Genomic DNA, 17,222 nt, shown 5'->3' on the forward strand with positions numbered 1-17,222 from the left:
AATGACCTGTTGGCAATGACGTTAACAGCAATAAATAGTGTCCTTTTTCAAAAGTGATTTTCTTTTAAGAGATTTCAAAGATGGTTCAGTAAGCCTCACATCCTCAGGTGGGGACTTCTAGAGCTACAGGGGGTAATTATTGGTTTCAGAGCTGTAAATATGTACAATAAAAACCAGGAATATGTAGCCAAATGTTTATTGGTGATAAATACTTTGGAGTCACACAGGAGTTGTGGTCGCTCATGGTGACGTAGACACGGCAGCTTCATCCGGTTCTGTTTCTATTTTCAGACCACAGCAGCATCTGAATCGTCACATGAAAAATAGATTTTTCTTGAGTAATTATCCATTTAAGTGTGATGCTCAGAGGAACACCGTGACTGCCTTGAGAAACATGCTTCCTGTTTGTCTCAAATCTGTTTTTCTTTTTGGGGACAAGTCAGTTTAATAAAAGATGTATGCACCTACCACGGAGCTATCGATGGTAACCTAACCCTCAAACACACAAGTTGGGCGTGAGCACTAGTTGTGAATATCATGTCATGAATAGAACTTCTCAGAATGTGAGAGGATTCCTCGCATTCATGTACAGGTCATCAGACAGTTCCCAGAGGCATCAGATGTTTCTTCTTGTCCAAACCTGCTCCTTTAGTCTTCTACAGCGTGCACAGAGAGAGAGAGAGAGTGTTTACTCCACAGAGCCGACAGACGCAAGCTAGAGACAAATCTACTCCAAAGGCTTCTGGAAAATGTAAAGACTTTGAGAAGAAAAGTTTTCAGCTAGGGTGTTACCTCCACTGATTCCAGTTGCTACTAACAGCAGGGTCAAGACTAACACAGTGAAAGTTGGGATTTGAATTGAGCGAGTTTGTAGAGAGGGTTGTTAAACACGGGCAGACAGTGCTTTAGCTCTTTGAAAGGCTGGATTCTAAGATGAGGAAAAAAGCCGGCCATCATTGCAAACACGAAACATAAAGTTAGAGACAAGAAAACATATTTATATTTTCATCTCATTGTACAGTGTTCCCCTTTGTTATTTTTTTTTTTGTATTATATCTTTGCTTTAATACAGTGTATAGCTTCTGTACAGTTTATTTTAATTTACTTAGCTGTTACTACAACTTATTTTATTTGTACTTTTCTACTCTTTTTTTCTTATAATGCTATTTTATTTTATATATAATTTTAACTTTTTTTTGTAGAAGCTGACTCAGGGAGAAACGCACAAGAATTCCAATGTACCTGTACTGCTCTGTACCTGTGCAAATGGCAATAAACATCTATTCTATTCTATTCTATAAATCAAGCTAATTCGAATAATGGCTCACATGTTGGCATAGTATCTCCTCAAATTAATGCATTTTATCAAAACAGAGTGAATTCCTGATGTGATTTATTTATCTTTAGTTGAAATCCACATAATGTACATGCTCCTCTGTCAGAGAAGTCATTTTTTCATTTAGCCCTAAAATATCTTTCAGCTGGAGTGTTTGAGAAACTCTGACGATCATTTGTCTCCCCCTGAAACCTCTTTGACAGTAATCACTGAACGGTCATTGTGAGACTAGTTTTGCTTTTGTTCTTGCGTTAGTGTACAACGCCCGACAGCAGAAGACAAAAGTGTAGAGATTCTGAGGATGACATGAGTATTCATAACTTTTTCTTACATTTTTGTTCTGCTAATTATTATTCTTTTATTATTTTTCTTTACATTTCTAAAGTTATATTTGTGTATTTTGCCTTGAAATGACAACTGAAGAGAGAGTGTTGTTGTTTGTTTGGAGGAGAGACCCAGGGGCTGACATCCTGTGGTCGGATTCGAACCCACAGCGAGGACTACAGTATAGCCTCCATACATGGGGTGCGCGACTTAACCGCTAGGCTATCTGGCGCTCTGTTTTTTTGTTTTTAATTTTGAGGTAAAGGCTGCTGTCTCTTGGTTGGTAGAGTCGATCATCTCTCAATCAGAAGGTCTAGGGTTCGATCCCCAGCTCCTGCTACAACATGTCCGATGTGTCCTTGGGCAAAGGACTCGGGCCAAGGACTCGGGCTCTGGGGTCTAGACGGACCTGCAAGACCTCAACACCTCACTGTCTTATTCACTGAGAATCAAATGTAGCTGCTAAAAGCTCCAGAAATGTACATACCATTCTCTCCCGCTATCTGCTCCAGCTCCGTCATGCATATATTAGCACTAATAACATTCAGACACAAATGCACCCATAAAGTTGTCCTGCCCCGTTCAGTTAGCTCTTGCTTAGTGTCTACTCTTGCAGTTTAGCACACTTAAAGATGATGAGCCAGGAGGTGAGGGGGAACTTTTCATGTTTATTGCCAAACTTACCGAACAGTTTCACCGTTTAAAACAAAGCTGCCTCGTTGTAGAGGCAATCAAGCGAGGGCAACTCCAAAAATAAATACACCTGAACCCTCGTCACGTGTAACAGTTTCAGACCTCTCCACACATGCACATGAACTTTCTGGTTCAACGCAAAATAATAACCAAATAATTTTTTGCAGATCATTTTTAAAGTCGTACAGAGGCGGAATAGTATTCTTGCAAATCGGCTTAACATCTCTTTTAAATACTACGGCACAGCCACTACTGAGACTCACTGTAATTTATCCATACTTCCCGTGCGGCTTTTAGTGCTGCTGTTTGTTAATTAGACGCTTTTTGCATTGAGGCAGAACTGCATAGAGAGGGCCAATATAACCCCATATGACTGCATACTGGCTAATTTTAATACTTGATCATATGACCAGAGACGCTGTTTTCTCTGCAGCCCAGTTAGTGGTGCATTTAATCTTTGCAAGCGTTTTGTGATTCAGACAATGTCTTTTCTACTAACAAAAATAATATTGGACATTTTCAAATGTTGTGTTGATCAAGCCAAACAAAAGTAGACTGAAAGGGAATAAGTAAATGCAGACCGTTATGAGCAAATGGACCGTGGTGCCTTTTAAACAAGTAGACTTGCTAATCTTACAATCTGTCTGCACACCATTATGTTTGTGCATTTTCCTCTTGTGGACTTGAGCTCTGATAGTAAACACAGAAGCCGAGGACAGCATGCAGGACACACACGTACACGCCCGCTTAAAGTCTCATTAACAACCTCCCCGCTGTGAAAGTTATCGCTCTCCTGCTGTGCCTCATTTGTCTCCATGAGCGAAGATGTCAGCATCACACACTACAGAACAGTCTTTTAAAGTAATGATTATAGCAGCAGGAGGGAAAATTAATTTGTCTGACTTGTTGGAGTTTTCACAGGCCGGGCTCTACATTTATGAAATGATCCTTATTATTCTTACATTTAGACTTAATTTGAGGCAAAACTCTAAGGTTGTGTCAGAGTCAGTGCTTTATGATATTTACACATTTTTAATATATATATAGATATATATATATATTTTTTTTACACATGCTCAGCATTCCTGACAATTTCCTGACATTTTCAGAGTGGGCTGAAATGTTCACCTGCACTTTATCCTGCCACAAGAAGTCAGGGAGAGCCAATGTCTGAAGGCAGCAGGTGATATTTAAAGTTGGGTGTTGATGACATTTATTTATGTCAAGCCACCAGCGCGGAATTGACGAGCTCTTTGATCACATAGAAGCTGCTCTATTTCCAGGCCTGGATGTGGAGGAACGAGCAACTCAGGAAAATTAGACGGGCAGGCTGTCCTGGACCTTTCCTAGAAATTTTAAGGCATGCATGTGTGAAAGGGGCTAGGATTTCTCATTGTGTTGTGTAGAATTGTGTTTTTTGTCCTGCCCCATATCAAAAGGAAAAAGGATCAAAATAGTCCCTGTATCTACAAGTCTTTGGTGAAGTCTTCTGATGAACAAATGCACCTCTAGAAGAATTATCTAACATTGCAGTGTTAGATAAAGTAGAAAAAGGCTGGGGCACATAGAACAAGTACAAGAAGGAGGAATAAAGTCTGCAGCTGGGGTTGGGCACTAATCACATCTTTACAGCTTTAACAGCTAAGAGGAACTCTTACTTTGTGTCAGCGACCCCTGTGGTTAAAAGCCGTTCATGTGGTGTCATAAAAACCTCATCAGGCTAAGGCATGCTTTTAGTTTCGAAAGGAGTGAAAGGAAGACGCAACTTATTTTTTCACACCCTTTTTCTTTTTCTTGAGCGAAGCAGTTTGCAGGATGCATAACTATGAGGTAATGTGTCTATATATGGCTATAACTCTACTCTACTTTGCTGATCCTGTCCTGTACATGCATGGGAAATATCTGCTCAAAATCTTGCTCCTGCTGCCGTAAAAATTTAAGTTCAGTTCAGTGTCAAACTTCATCTGGGAAATGTAAACATGGACTATTTGTCTTTTCACTGATCTTGTTTTTTGCATGGAAATGTCCGTATTAAAATGTTTGTTTCCTAACAAGTTAAATCTCCCAACAATTGGTTTGAATTTGCTTTATTTTAAACATAATACAGAGATCAGTGTTTTTAAAGGGACAATTTTGTGTTTTAATTGGGTTTGTTATTCATAAAGTATAAAATATTAGCATGGCCGAGTGCTAATGCTAGCTTAGCTAACTTTTTTACTAATAAAAAGTCATGATGAATAAATGCTTTGCTTAGATTAACAATCTCATGAGACAGCTTAAATCAAACTTGTCAGCTGGTAACTGAAGTTTTATGTTTTAAAGTCTGTGCATAATTATTAGAAAAACTATGATCCATCTTACAGAGTTATGAAAATGTTATTGTCGCTTGATTGAGCGATATGAAGCCTGATAAATGTCCTGAACGGAAAAAACTGGGGGTGTCGAGTAAAGACAGCTGACAAACTCTGTGCCCCCACTCCAGATTTTAATACTTAGTTTAAGGATGGATCATCTGTATTTGACATCGTTTGTGTGCGAGTGCATGTGTGATTAACAGGAGAAAAATGTAGGTTTTGTACTTTGAGAATGAAGTATTTTTTGAGACTGTTGGCATCTTGGTAGGAATGTTATTTACAGTTTGATTAAGTGCACTGAATTCTCTCATATTTTGATTTATCTAAGCTGCTTTATAGCTATTGTCCTGTGTGTATCATGGCTCAGACAAGCAGTTACTCGACAGGTTTAGACTGACAACAGCTGCAGGAGGACGCTTACACACACCATGCATTACGACTGCTCTGCTGTTAGCCCGTCTTTGTAGTTGTACAGTGAACCACACTATGACATGTTGTGTGAGTGTTCACGGGGTGAAGAAGGTGTGTTGATGCAAACAAACAACGCAGCGCTGTCACGCCTCTGTTACTTCCTCTGCTGTCAGCAGTATTTTCTTAGTATTTGATGTGAAATGAATAATGAATTCCCTCCAAAATTTAAATTCATTTTGAAAGTTAGGTGTTTGATGTGAAAATTATTAGCGTTTTTTCTTTGTCCATATCAACAATATTTCATACTTCGGGTTAGCTGCGTAACATCTGATAAAATTCAACATTTTTTGGAATTCTTCCTCATAAAATATCCTGAACTTTGGGCAGTGATGCTGCCGTTTACTAACTGTATGCTACCTCAAATAGGTTTCCCCGTCATTTCCTAGTTTTGCTGTCCGATTCTTGCATGCACAGTTAAAGTTGCAAGTTTTTGAAGTAGGAATTTGTGTGTGTGTGTGTGTGTGTGTGTGTGTGTGTGTGTTGTGTAGTTTGTAGAGATGAAGAAAGCTATTAGCATGTGTGAGCGTGCACATGTTTTTTTTCTGAGCCATTGATTGTAAGGTGACATTGCTGATGAACAGATGCCCCTCCATCCAGCAGCTTTCATCCAGCTGTAACATCACTGATGGGAACAAGTCACCTATTTTTGTTCGCCGCCGTCTGTTTGTCCATTATCACCTTTCTTTCTCCTCCTCTCTCTGAAAGACATCCAGAGAACATGTGTGTGTGTGTATCACATTACAATCTGCATCACCACCTGCTTATCTGTGTAAATACTATAATTATCATGTTTGGAAGAGAAGTCAAGTTTGTTCTTTGACTTTGTCCTTTTTGAAAGGGAACACTGTTAATTGATTATCAGCCCCGACATCAGACAGTGTTGTGTTATGAATGGCATCTGTTTTAATTTTAAAGTTCTTGTGAGCTAGCCTGTGAACATTGTGTTGCATTGAGCAGCTTGTACACTCTAAGTTTGGTGGAGATGAAAAAAAATAATCTAAAGTTTTTGTATGGGTGGCCACACACATGACATCAGTTGCGTCTCATGGCTGCTAAAATAAGCTAACTAGCTAAAAGGTTTACCATACAACTTTGAAGGCATGTTCATATTACATGTCATCACTTACTGCACAGTTAAAAGTTTATTTTCACTGCCCTCTAGTGGCTGAAATATTTGTCATTGAATTTGAAAGCTATATAGGCTAATCAAATGAATGGATGACATGGCGCTCCATTCCAACCAAGTTTCCCATCAGTGAAACTGTTCATAGCCATTATTGAGAGACTTCCTGGATTTTGCTAATTTGTTGAAGTTGCTGAATGAGGCTTTGTCAGTAAGCTTTCCTTCAGGAAAAGAAAAATGCATACAGTTTTCTGAGAACTACTCCACGTTTGTAACACCTCCTTAAGGCTTACCCCACCACCAGCTTTTTGAGCTCTGTGGAAGTGAAAATTAGCATCCAAACACACAGCTTGTTCTATCATTGGGCGTGTTTGATTGATATGTTTAAGAGTAATTGGCACCATTGACAGGACAGAAGCCTCAGAATAAGCTCAGCCAAAAACAATAAACTATAGTATGAACAGCCGCTTCAGGTAGAGGCTGGTTCGTTAACATTGTTGAAAATGCAGCTTTCAAATGAAGCAGGGTGTTACCTCGAAGAATCATCCAGCTGGTCCAGAGATTCAACTTTCCCGTTCAAAAAAAAAAACTACCTCTCAAACGAGTACACATCACATTTACTCTAAAACCAAGAAATGTCTTTCACCTCGATGAAAGTAATTTACACGTTTAAAGAGGAATGGCGACAAAACAAAGTGTGCAAATGTTGGATTCAGGTCTCGTTCTTCCTCTTTTTAAATGCACTTGCATGTATTACTCGGAAAACAAAATGATGGGTGTTTAATGGCTGCATGGTATGTTGTACATGTAGCTGCAAGTTAGTTCCTGTTGGAGTGATTCCATTCTAAGCCTCACACACACACACACACACACACACACACACACACACACACACACACACACACACACTGATGCTGCTGCTGTTATTTACATTGCGGTTTGTCAAGTTCAAGCCAGAGGTTCCCACAAATCCCCCGAGACTTACACACTTCACCCCTTAGAAAATCCCCTTCAGGCAAGTTCAGGAGACGTGGGGATCGTCTTATTTCTGATTTTCACAAAAAGATAATTGTGACTTTGAGGAGTCTCACCAAATCTAATAACGTGTGTTCAGTTCCAACAGAGTACAGGTGCAAGGTGCAGTTTGCACCAATTGGGAAATAGTTAGGACTTTCATATTCTCCCTAAGCTGTGTCTTATAGTCACTGCTGCTGCTCTGATTGCTGACCTTGTCCTACCTTTGCCTCATTTCATCTCCTCCCCCTTTCAACTTTTAGCCCCTTGGAAGGCACAGAGAAAAAAAAAATCTGGAACAAGTTTATGGTCTCAACCGGTAGTTTTCCACACTGTAGAATGATTTGCTGTAGGGCATGACTACCTGTATTTCACAAGTCATAACTTAACTCAGTGACGTAACTACTGGTTACCACTTCTGGTCCAAGAAAAACAAGATAGTGATGTTCATAACGCAGAGGTTAGGGCTTCACAAACCAGTAGGTTATGGCATAGTGACTATGTCAACGGCACATACTGGGCCAAATGTTTAGCCTTATTGTGACTTACAAAGAAAACTCTCTTCTAGTCTCTGTGAGAAAGACATAACCCTGCATAACCCTTAAAAGTTCTCTCTCTTTGTGTTTGCAGATCTTACAGGTGAATCTAGTGATGTCCATCCTGCTGTATGTGATGGTCCTCGTGTACCTCTATGGTATCCAGGCAACCACCATGGACAGCAGTCAACAGGGACAACAGCAGGCAAGTCCCGACCCCTTAAACTCCCTGATCATCCAGCTGCTTCAGGCCGACCTGACGAAGGGCAGGACCCGGGGGAACCAGAGCCAACAGGGGAAGAGTCGACACAGCGAGCCCCAGGACACACTGCCTCCTCTACTCAGTGAAAACTTTCCGCTGGAGGAGCAGAAAGATGCGGATCAGTGGGGGACGGAGGGTCGCAGTGGTGGGAGCAGTGAAGACTTTATTGACCAGGAGGTGATGTTGTTGAACTCGGACATTCTCAGGCAGCACAAGCGGTACAACTCACCTCGGGTGCTGCTAAGTGACCGGCCGCCACTGCAGCCTCCCCCGCTGTACCTCGCGGACGATTTTGTGGACAGCGCTGCGGCGGGAAACAAGACGCGAAAGAAGCGATACGCCGAGCACAAGAGCTACAGGGGGGAATATTCTGTGTGTGACAGCGAAAGCCAGTGGGTGACGGATAAAACCCACGCTATGGACACCAGGGGGGACCCTGTTACTGTTCTGGCCAAAATTAAAACCAGTGCCACGCAGGACATCAAACAGTACTTTTATGAGACGCGCTGTCGGACCCCGAGGCCGTTTAAAGGTGGCTGCAGGGGTATTGATGACAAGAACTGGAACTCACAGTGCAAGACGACACAGACATACGTTCGAGCGCTGACTCAGGTTCGGAATTCGGTGGGCTGGAGGTGGATACGCATAGACACTTCCTGCGTCTGTGCGTTGTCAAGGAAACGTCACAGGACGTAATCATTACCACACACGCCCTGCTGAGGACTACCTGTTTGGATTATATTCCCTGTTAAGGATCTATTTCCTGTGCACAGTGCTCCCACCACAGGATTATGTGTCACAGTGGTTAAGAGCAACTTTCTGCTAAAAAACGATACTTTCACTGAAGAAACCATGGGTCCATATATGATATTTCATGTTAATGTGCTGCAAATCCATGGAACAGTGCGGCGCCCGCTGTTGACAGAAGAACTTGTTTAAGAGGGGTCGGGGAGGGAGGGAGTGAGTGCGTGTGTAGGGGGGGGGATATGTAAATATAAATTATTTAAATTATATGAAATGCATGTAGTTTATACATGTTTATCTATCTATATATGACATATGAATATATTTGTGTTATTTATTGAAAGAAGTCTTCTTCTAAAGGAAAAAAAAAAGTCTATAAAAAGGAATTAGAAATGCTATGGACTATAACACAGAGCTGGGCTGCAAAGGTGCTTCACAGTAAGACTTTACACGTGCCTTGACCACAGCAGAGACATAGGACTTGGTAACTCAAACACAGCAGTGGCTACAAATGTTTCAGAGGTGAATCTGTTTAATCTAGGGACGGTCCTTTCCCATGGACAAATATGGAGCCCCTATTATTAGAACTAGCCTTCAAGGAGAAAAAAAGATACAAGGCATCATACGACCAAAACACACATTTATGATTCATGACCAAACTTATGCATTACACTGTGTTTCCATACTGTTTTGTTTTAACACACTAAAAAAAGCAAATATATTCCTCTGGGAGACACTTTCTTTAAAATTGAAGATAAGAGTTATTCTTGTGGAATCCGACTGGGACGAAAGAAAATCCAACTGTTTGGTTTCCTCAGACCAAGTTTTACTCTCAACTGTTATCATGAGCTGTTATCGTTTCTTCCTATCAATAAAAACCTATATTTCTTAAAAACGGCAAATGTCATTAACACATGCTTTCAAAAGTAGAACAGTCCACCTTAAAAAAAAGTCATTTGAACAGCTGCTGCTGTTTGCATTGGAGGTAAAGATGAAGTACAAGGTTGAAACAAGGTCATTTATCAAAGTAATAGTTATTATTAGGCCTCTGCAGGAATCCCTCACACTGCTCCTATCTGTGTGGAAAATGGAGTTGGGTTTATATTACTGCTACTGTGTCTCAAACTTCAATACCAGAATGGTTTTGTTGCATCTGACCTCCTCAACTGAAGTTCTTACTCAGAAAAGAGGAGGCGTGAGGTTTCCTTTTATAATCAGCTGGACTAATATAATGGTTTAAGTAAAGTCCTGTTTCTGGTAATAGTCTACATTTTTTTATTTACATATTTCCTGAGAACAAAAAAAAAAGAACAAGACAGCCTTGGGATTGTATTCATCTGTGCCAGAGAGCCTCATTGTTTGGTTTGGTTTTAAATGGAAAAATACATTTAAAAAGCTGCACTGTTGCACTGGATGATGTGTAACTCTGATCTCAACTACACATGGAAAATGTAGTTTATTGAGCTTAGACTACATGCATCATGCAGTTAATATACAACAACACTGTGACCAAAAACCAACCCTGAACAACTCGAAGATACCCATGCACCAAGCACTCCTGTAAATAATCATGTCAAGAAAAGATGGGCCTTTTTAAGTCTTTGTTTCTAGTTTTTAAAGTATATTTAAAGGGAGATTCTGCTGTATGAAAGTGCAGTAGGTTTAGACAGGTTTGGGATTTCTGAGTTGGCAGATGCAAGACGACCTGCATGCTACAGCTGCGAAGTAATAATTCAAGGCAAATATACGTAAAACAGATTTCATGCAGAATGGATGAAAGACCAAAGTTTTAAAGTTTTTGATTTGAGAAAAAAAGTAACATAAACAATATGAGGGACAAAATGTATTACTTTCAGTGAAAAGTTTAAGTGACTCCTTCGGCTTCTTGGTCCTCGCATCATTAACTCATGTATCAAAGAACATCCATTAAAAACATCAAACGTCTCAGATTGTTAACGCGGGACAGCTTTATGCAAAGATTCCCTACAAAAAGGACCTTTTTAATAACAAGCCAATTTTCAACCAGAAACAGGTGTTACATTGTTCTCTTCATTGCCAACAGAATGGATTTACAAAAACAATAGTTAAAACATGCAGAAAATGGAAGTTGCTTGTTTATAATTGTTCAACCACTGGGGTTTATTTTTATTGTCGAGGAAAGTTTAGCTCATATCCAACACAATAACAATCTAAACCAATCAACGGCAAAAATAATACCTTTTGTAGACAGAGAAAGATCTGGGTCTTCAGTCAGAACAAATGGACTTGGTGATAAGAACAAGAAGGGCCATTATGTCTTAATTCAAAGTTAGTATTTGCATGCAGTTGGACAAAGTGGACTGAGCGTGTTAGTCCGACTAAAACTGGACTTTTAAATTGCAATTAGTAAGACTGATATGAAAGTTTAATTTCTCAAAGTCTGAATAACACACCTAGATCATGCAATTGGGGATCAATTTAGTCTTGCATGTATACGTCTCAATCAGACCCAAAGTGGTGTGATGCGCATGCTCCATAGTTCCCATGCCTACTATGATGTCTGCCTTCAGATATCACTATAGGTTAGAGAGATAGTGTGCATCACATTTGCACCAGAAGTAAACCAGTTTCCTGTTTGCTTACATGTTAGAAAGGCCAACCAGGAGAAGGTTCAGGAGTAACCCGCTTGGTGGCATATATACAGTTTATCGCAACGTACTGTAGCGGAGTTGGTAATACTTCTTGTATACTGAGTAGAATACATGCTTGTATACTGGGACAAGGGCAGTGGTCCAATTAAAAGGCCTAGTCAAGATAGCCATGCACTTAGAGGCACTGAGTGAGAATGGCTAATGCTTGGTTACTTTGGTAATATTTGACATGCAAAATGATGACAATCTTATTTTAAAAATGTGACTGATACAGCTCCCTAAAATCTGCGTTATCCTTCATGTTGTGTTCAGGCACTGATCAGCCAGAGAGAGGAATAATGATGTTTGGGGTTTGATCACAGTCTGATCAATAGTAATTTATTCAGCGATCTGATTAGATAATTTACACCTCAGTTATCTTGCCAGTTGTAGCACACAGTGTGATATCACATGGCACCAAATCTCTATCAAATGGGGTCAGTGGTCAAAAGACATGAAGTTTACTATAGAAACGATAGGAAGTGACAGAACGTGTGTATGTGAGTCTATAACAATGATCGGTCAGAGTAAAAAAAAAAAGTCCTGCAGATCAGACAACCAGCTGCCTCACATTATTTCACTCACATTACAGACGTATTGTTCCGACTGAATGGTTAAAATCAATTATCTGAATCTAAAGGGACTTTAAGAATAGCTCCCATTGTGTGCAGCAGTCATAGAGGATGAACTAAAAGTCAAACTCCAGGGATGATTATCACCATGGACCTCTTATTATCTGATATTAGTTCCAGTAGTTTATAACTGTGAAATACACAAGGCAGGTTTAGAGTCTGAATATTCTTCTTTGTCCATCTTCAAATTATAGAAACGATCCCAAACAAAGCTGCTTTAAAAAATGAAGGTTTCATAATGTCAAATGCTTTTAATGACATTTTTCAATGCTTTGAAGCTAATCTGATTTCATCCCAAGAAAACTTGTTGAGAAACACTGACATAGAGACATACATGCAAAGAGACACAAGTCTGAAAAATCAAATAACGCAAATCCCCAAAATGTGCAGTGAATGAGAAACAGACCAGAGGCAGTGTGATTGACAAACATATGAATCAGTCATTATAAAATTCCTCAGAGGTCACTGCAGAGCAAAGAGTGTGTTAAGAGTAGGTATGTAACAGCTTCCACTTTAACAGTGATAAATAACAAGTGAGTGCTTGCGTGACAGCAACGCTTTATCCCAAGTTACTATGCGGTGTGAGTCATCCTCCTTGAGTATCAGTGAAAGTAATAAGCAAGTCTTCCAACGGCAGATTCCACCGTGTTGTCAACAGTGGAGTGGTTTTCAGGAATAAAGTTTTTTCAAAATGGAACTTAAAGTTTTGGGAGTTGCCGCTCATGCTTTTAATCTTTGTCAACAAATCTTTGGCTAGAAGAAAAAAAACAACAACTTATAAATAGACTTCTTTCTTTCTTCTTTACCTTCTTTGGGTCACTCCCGAGCCCCTCATGTTGTTTTCTGCATTGTTCTCAACCGTACAACAAATATGTGATGACATGTCCAGATGTTTTCAAGAAATACAACAAGCTCTGAAAAAAATCTAAATTTGTGATTTCAGCTCTGGATAACACATTTATTTGCTTTCAATGTTAATTTTGCTTCCCACAGAGAGAAGAAGGCAAGAAACAAAGCTGGGAGAGTTGGTCTGTAATAGATTACTGTCTTGACCAAAAATAGAAAAAAGCAAACACATTTTTTGTATTTTTTTTTTTTTCGTATGCAACTTTTTTAAAGTTCTCTAAGTGTTTGAACTTTGTGATCACACAGCAGACTTTCTACAGCTTTTATGCATATTGTTAGTGTGACGAGCACAAGCATGCGGGTACACAACGCTGACAGCGGTCATTATGGAGAAATCCAGAGTTTCATGTCTGTATCTGACTAACATGACACAAAGTAGCTGTCATGTTCACTGTGTTGTTCTCCGATGTGCGGATGTCTCTCTCCCCCTCTCTCTCTCTCTCTCTCTCTTCACATCGCTAATCAATTGCAAATTTTGGACATTTTGTTATGACGTTAGTTACAATCATCTGTGTTCAACAAAAGCATGAACACCATGTGCTGAAACATTGCTTGTTCGTTTAAAAATTGGGGAAAGTAATCCAGGAAAATATGACTTGTGCAAAGAGGCAAAGTGCAATTGGAGTTCCTAGTTTTACATTGATATATTTTTTTCAGAATGCCAAAAGAGCTGGGACAACGTTGGCTTTACTTTCAAGTGCTGATGACCTTAGAAAATCAATTTTTCCTCTTACTAAACTGGAACTGCAATGGACTAAAAGGTAATGAATACAACACAACAAGCAATGGTTGAAAAATGAAGTCCAGAATAGAGAATAAGGTACAACATAGAGCTGAAAAGCAGCATGATTTATAAATGAGTAATGTGATCACCCACCGCTGGTCTCCTTTTATTACGACTTTTCCCCCATGGTTCAAGTCGTACGCAGATGACACAGTTCTATTCTTCCAGGAGGTCACTGCTTCTTTATTTTTGCATATTTAGTGGCCATCAGACTCTGGGTGAATGATCAAAGGCAAGACATTTAGCAGTAATGTGATCAAGTCAGGGCACCTTGTAACAGGTCCAGCTCAAGTCCTGAGGTCATCCACTGCTGATTATCTCTCACAAAGGCTTGTCACCAAACGTGACAACATCAATTAGACCTCCCGTGATTATCCATCAGCCCGTCATGCCTCCCATTAACCTCATCGCTTCAGGCAAGAGATGGATTCCCCCCTCACTGTGCCCTCCCACAGAGAGCTGTGATCAGACATGCCCTCCTCTTGTATCCTCTTCTTGCACTATACCTACAGGGGTGTTGATTTGTTAATAGGGTGATGGAGGCAACGGGCCAGAGCAGCAGAATTTGCAGTCTCTAATGACCAAGGGGTTTTACCGAGGGGTAAAGCTGACTTAAGGAGATGTACATATATGCAGAGCTGGGATTTGAGGCAGTAATCTTCTATTCTAAGAGGGGCTTACTACTTGTCAGGCTTCAGAGAGGCACTGATCAGCAACGCCTTCAATGTGCTGACTGAATTTGCACTAATGTTGTCAGTGCTCTAGTTGCAATTGATTGTTAAGTGAATTTAGTAAATTAAGGATATCTCCTCCTTGACAGATTGGGCCTCTCTAGGAGAGATACAGATAACCAGGATGAAATGGTAAAGTTACACTCCAGTACAGTGAATCAAAACCTTTTTTCCTTGGCCCCCCTCTTTTTTGTTATTAAAATACTCATCTTTGGCACCAGCGATTTGATAGTTGTATCATATGGTCAAATGCTTTCCTGAGGTTTTAGCAGATTCCCAAGGAAATGGATCAAATGGATCTAACAAATTGTAAAGTGTTCAAGACAACAAAATTGTCTTTGTAATCAACTAGTACCCACAAAAAATTGTTTTACTTGTAGCACAATAATTCTCCTTGGCTGACTGTTGTATTTTCTTCTCACACCCAGAGCTAAAAGTGCTGACGTGACTAGATCCAATAATCCGTGTCCTATCAATTAATAATTTCTTACAATAAAACTAGCAGAAGCACGAAGAAAGAATAGGAAAGAATATTACTTATAAAAAGACAGACCACTCTATAAGCATTCTGAAACATGTTAACAGTGCTAACGTAGAATGTGGATCATTTGATGGTAAATTCAAATAAAGCAAAACCCCTGGAGTACATTTCTGAAAGGTGTTTTGTCCCTGAAGCATCAATACGAGCCAGCATTTTGTATAATCTTGAGGCACTCCTCCCATCCCGGCAAGCCATGTTCTCAGAACCTCCAAAAGAAAGACCTATAACTAGTAAACTCTGTGCTTTGTATGTATTATCCTGCATCAATTACCAGTACGCCCACAGGTAGCAAAGGCTGCTTGGCCTCTGTGTTTGGACTTCAACTTATATCCCTGTTGCATGCTTAACAAGCAAGAAAAGGATTATTACAGGAAATGGGATTCTTTCAGTGTCGGACAACAGCGACTTGACATGTGTAGGCGTAAAGAGGGCTTGCTGAACATCAAGGGGTTTTTCTTTTCAATCCTGTGCTGATACATGTAGGAGGATTTACAGAGAATGGTTTCGTAGACCGGGCTGTTCGTGCTGAGTGGTGCGTGAGATCTGTCTTTAACTAAAAGTCCTTGTAAGCTATTTGGGGGTTTCCATACAGTCCTCGAGCCTGCTAAAGGCCTGAGGGTAACAGGGTCAGGAGTGTTTGCAGATGGCAGGATCATTACATGGATAAAAGGAGTGGATGAGGTTTGGCCATTGTTAAACAAGTCCAATACTACGAGATCACCGACCTGCAAGCAAGAGACCTCATACTTTGTTGGATATATGTCTGTAGCGTTTACATTGTTCACTTTTTTTCTATGGTTTCTAGGCCAAATTCACCAGCTTATTCCAGTTGGAAAATAACCAGCACACCATTGGGGCACAACATCAACATGGCACTGCTGTGTTAAACCACCAACATGACATGAGAGCTCATGACATGTCTTAATTCCTGTCTGAGGCCATTCATTAATGTCCAAACACTTGTAACATCCGACATTTCTCAGCCTACAAACATTGAAGGATTTGCATTGCGTGTGGGAGCCCTGTCAGACATATACTTTGCTCAGCTCTTGTGCCAAAGGCTCTGACTTTCCGGGGATTAACCGGCGCTTTAGAGGCCCGGGTCGTATCCAGAGCAAGTGCTTCATTCGACATCGGACATTCCACAAAACGGCTTTGGAGGGATCCACTAATGCCACGTCTTTAACTCCTAGTATTTCAAGACAGGAGTCCTAATATGGTCCCAAGGCAGGCCAACTTTCAGTATTACCAAAAAAAGGTATGTCCTGCAAAAAAATCCTTTATCTATGTATGCTGAGCCATCTTCAATTACTTATTAAAAGCCTGATAAGTCAACAATTTGGCTGCAAAACAGAAACAAGTTTATTAAATGTGGTTTAAGGTCATTTCAAGACTGCAGGCAAGGACATATTATAGGATCCAGTTTATCAAAGCTAACAATTAAATTGTCAAATTACATTTACAAAGCTTGAACCACAGTGAAAAATTAAATTGAATGCACTCCTGCCACTGATTAGCGTGTATCCTGCTGTATTTGGGAAATTCATTTGACCTATATAAGCTAAAATTAGCCCGTGATCAATATGTGCTGCTGCCCCAGAATCAAAAAACCTAATTTATATTACGTTTACAGGGTCAAAAAACTTGAACCTCGTCTCTGAAGCTGCAGTGAAATTCAACATCTAGTGAGTATGGTATTTCCTCCATGTCACACAGAGTTAGTGCATGCAGAGGCCATGGACTTTGTAATTCAAAAAGGAAAATGGAGGCGCTGCCAAATGAATGATCAAAATCAAAAGATATTGGTCAAAATCTTGTGAAACTTTTAAGCTACAGTAAGCTGACGCTGACAGGGGTTGATAGGAGCCCACATGGAGACATTTCACTGCTGTGCACACAGGCCTCCCATTGTCACCATTATGTGCAAACTCACACACACAACAGGGTGAAGAAGAAGGAAATGAGAAGCTGCTTTATACCGAGATGATTGACAGGTAAACTTTGAGTTGTGAGGCCGAATGAGAGCTGGCCTTCACCGTGAACATCTGGAGTCAAAGACAGCTCTGACCGCCCACTGAGTCTATGTATGTATGTAGGTATGT

At 40.2% G+C, this 17,222-nt stretch overlaps 1 protein-coding gene across 2 annotated transcripts in view; it reads left to right on the top strand.

The window, feature by feature from the left end:
* ntf3 (neurotrophin 3) overlaps nucleotides 1–11,485 on the top strand; it is a 45,145-nt gene extending 33,660 nt beyond the window's left edge. Inside the window, exon 3 of one of the 2 annotated variants that reach the window (XM_061030065.1) lies at nucleotides 7,946–11,485. In XM_061030065.1, the coding sequence (XP_060886048.1) occupies nucleotides 7,946–8,809 (864 nt within the window). In that variant the 3' untranslated portion in view covers nucleotides 8,810–11,485. The remainder of the gene's footprint in view (nucleotides 1–7,945) is intronic. The other variant, XM_061030066.1, reaches the window with a different exon arrangement.
* Nucleotides 11,486–17,222: the final 5,737 nt, after the last annotated feature.

The sequence above is a fragment of the Labrus mixtus genome, chromosome 22 (genome assembly GCF_963584025.1).
Source record: "Labrus mixtus chromosome 22, fLabMix1.1, whole genome shotgun sequence".
Taxonomy (NCBI): Eukaryota; Metazoa; Chordata; class Actinopteri; order Labriformes; family Labridae; genus Labrus; species Labrus mixtus.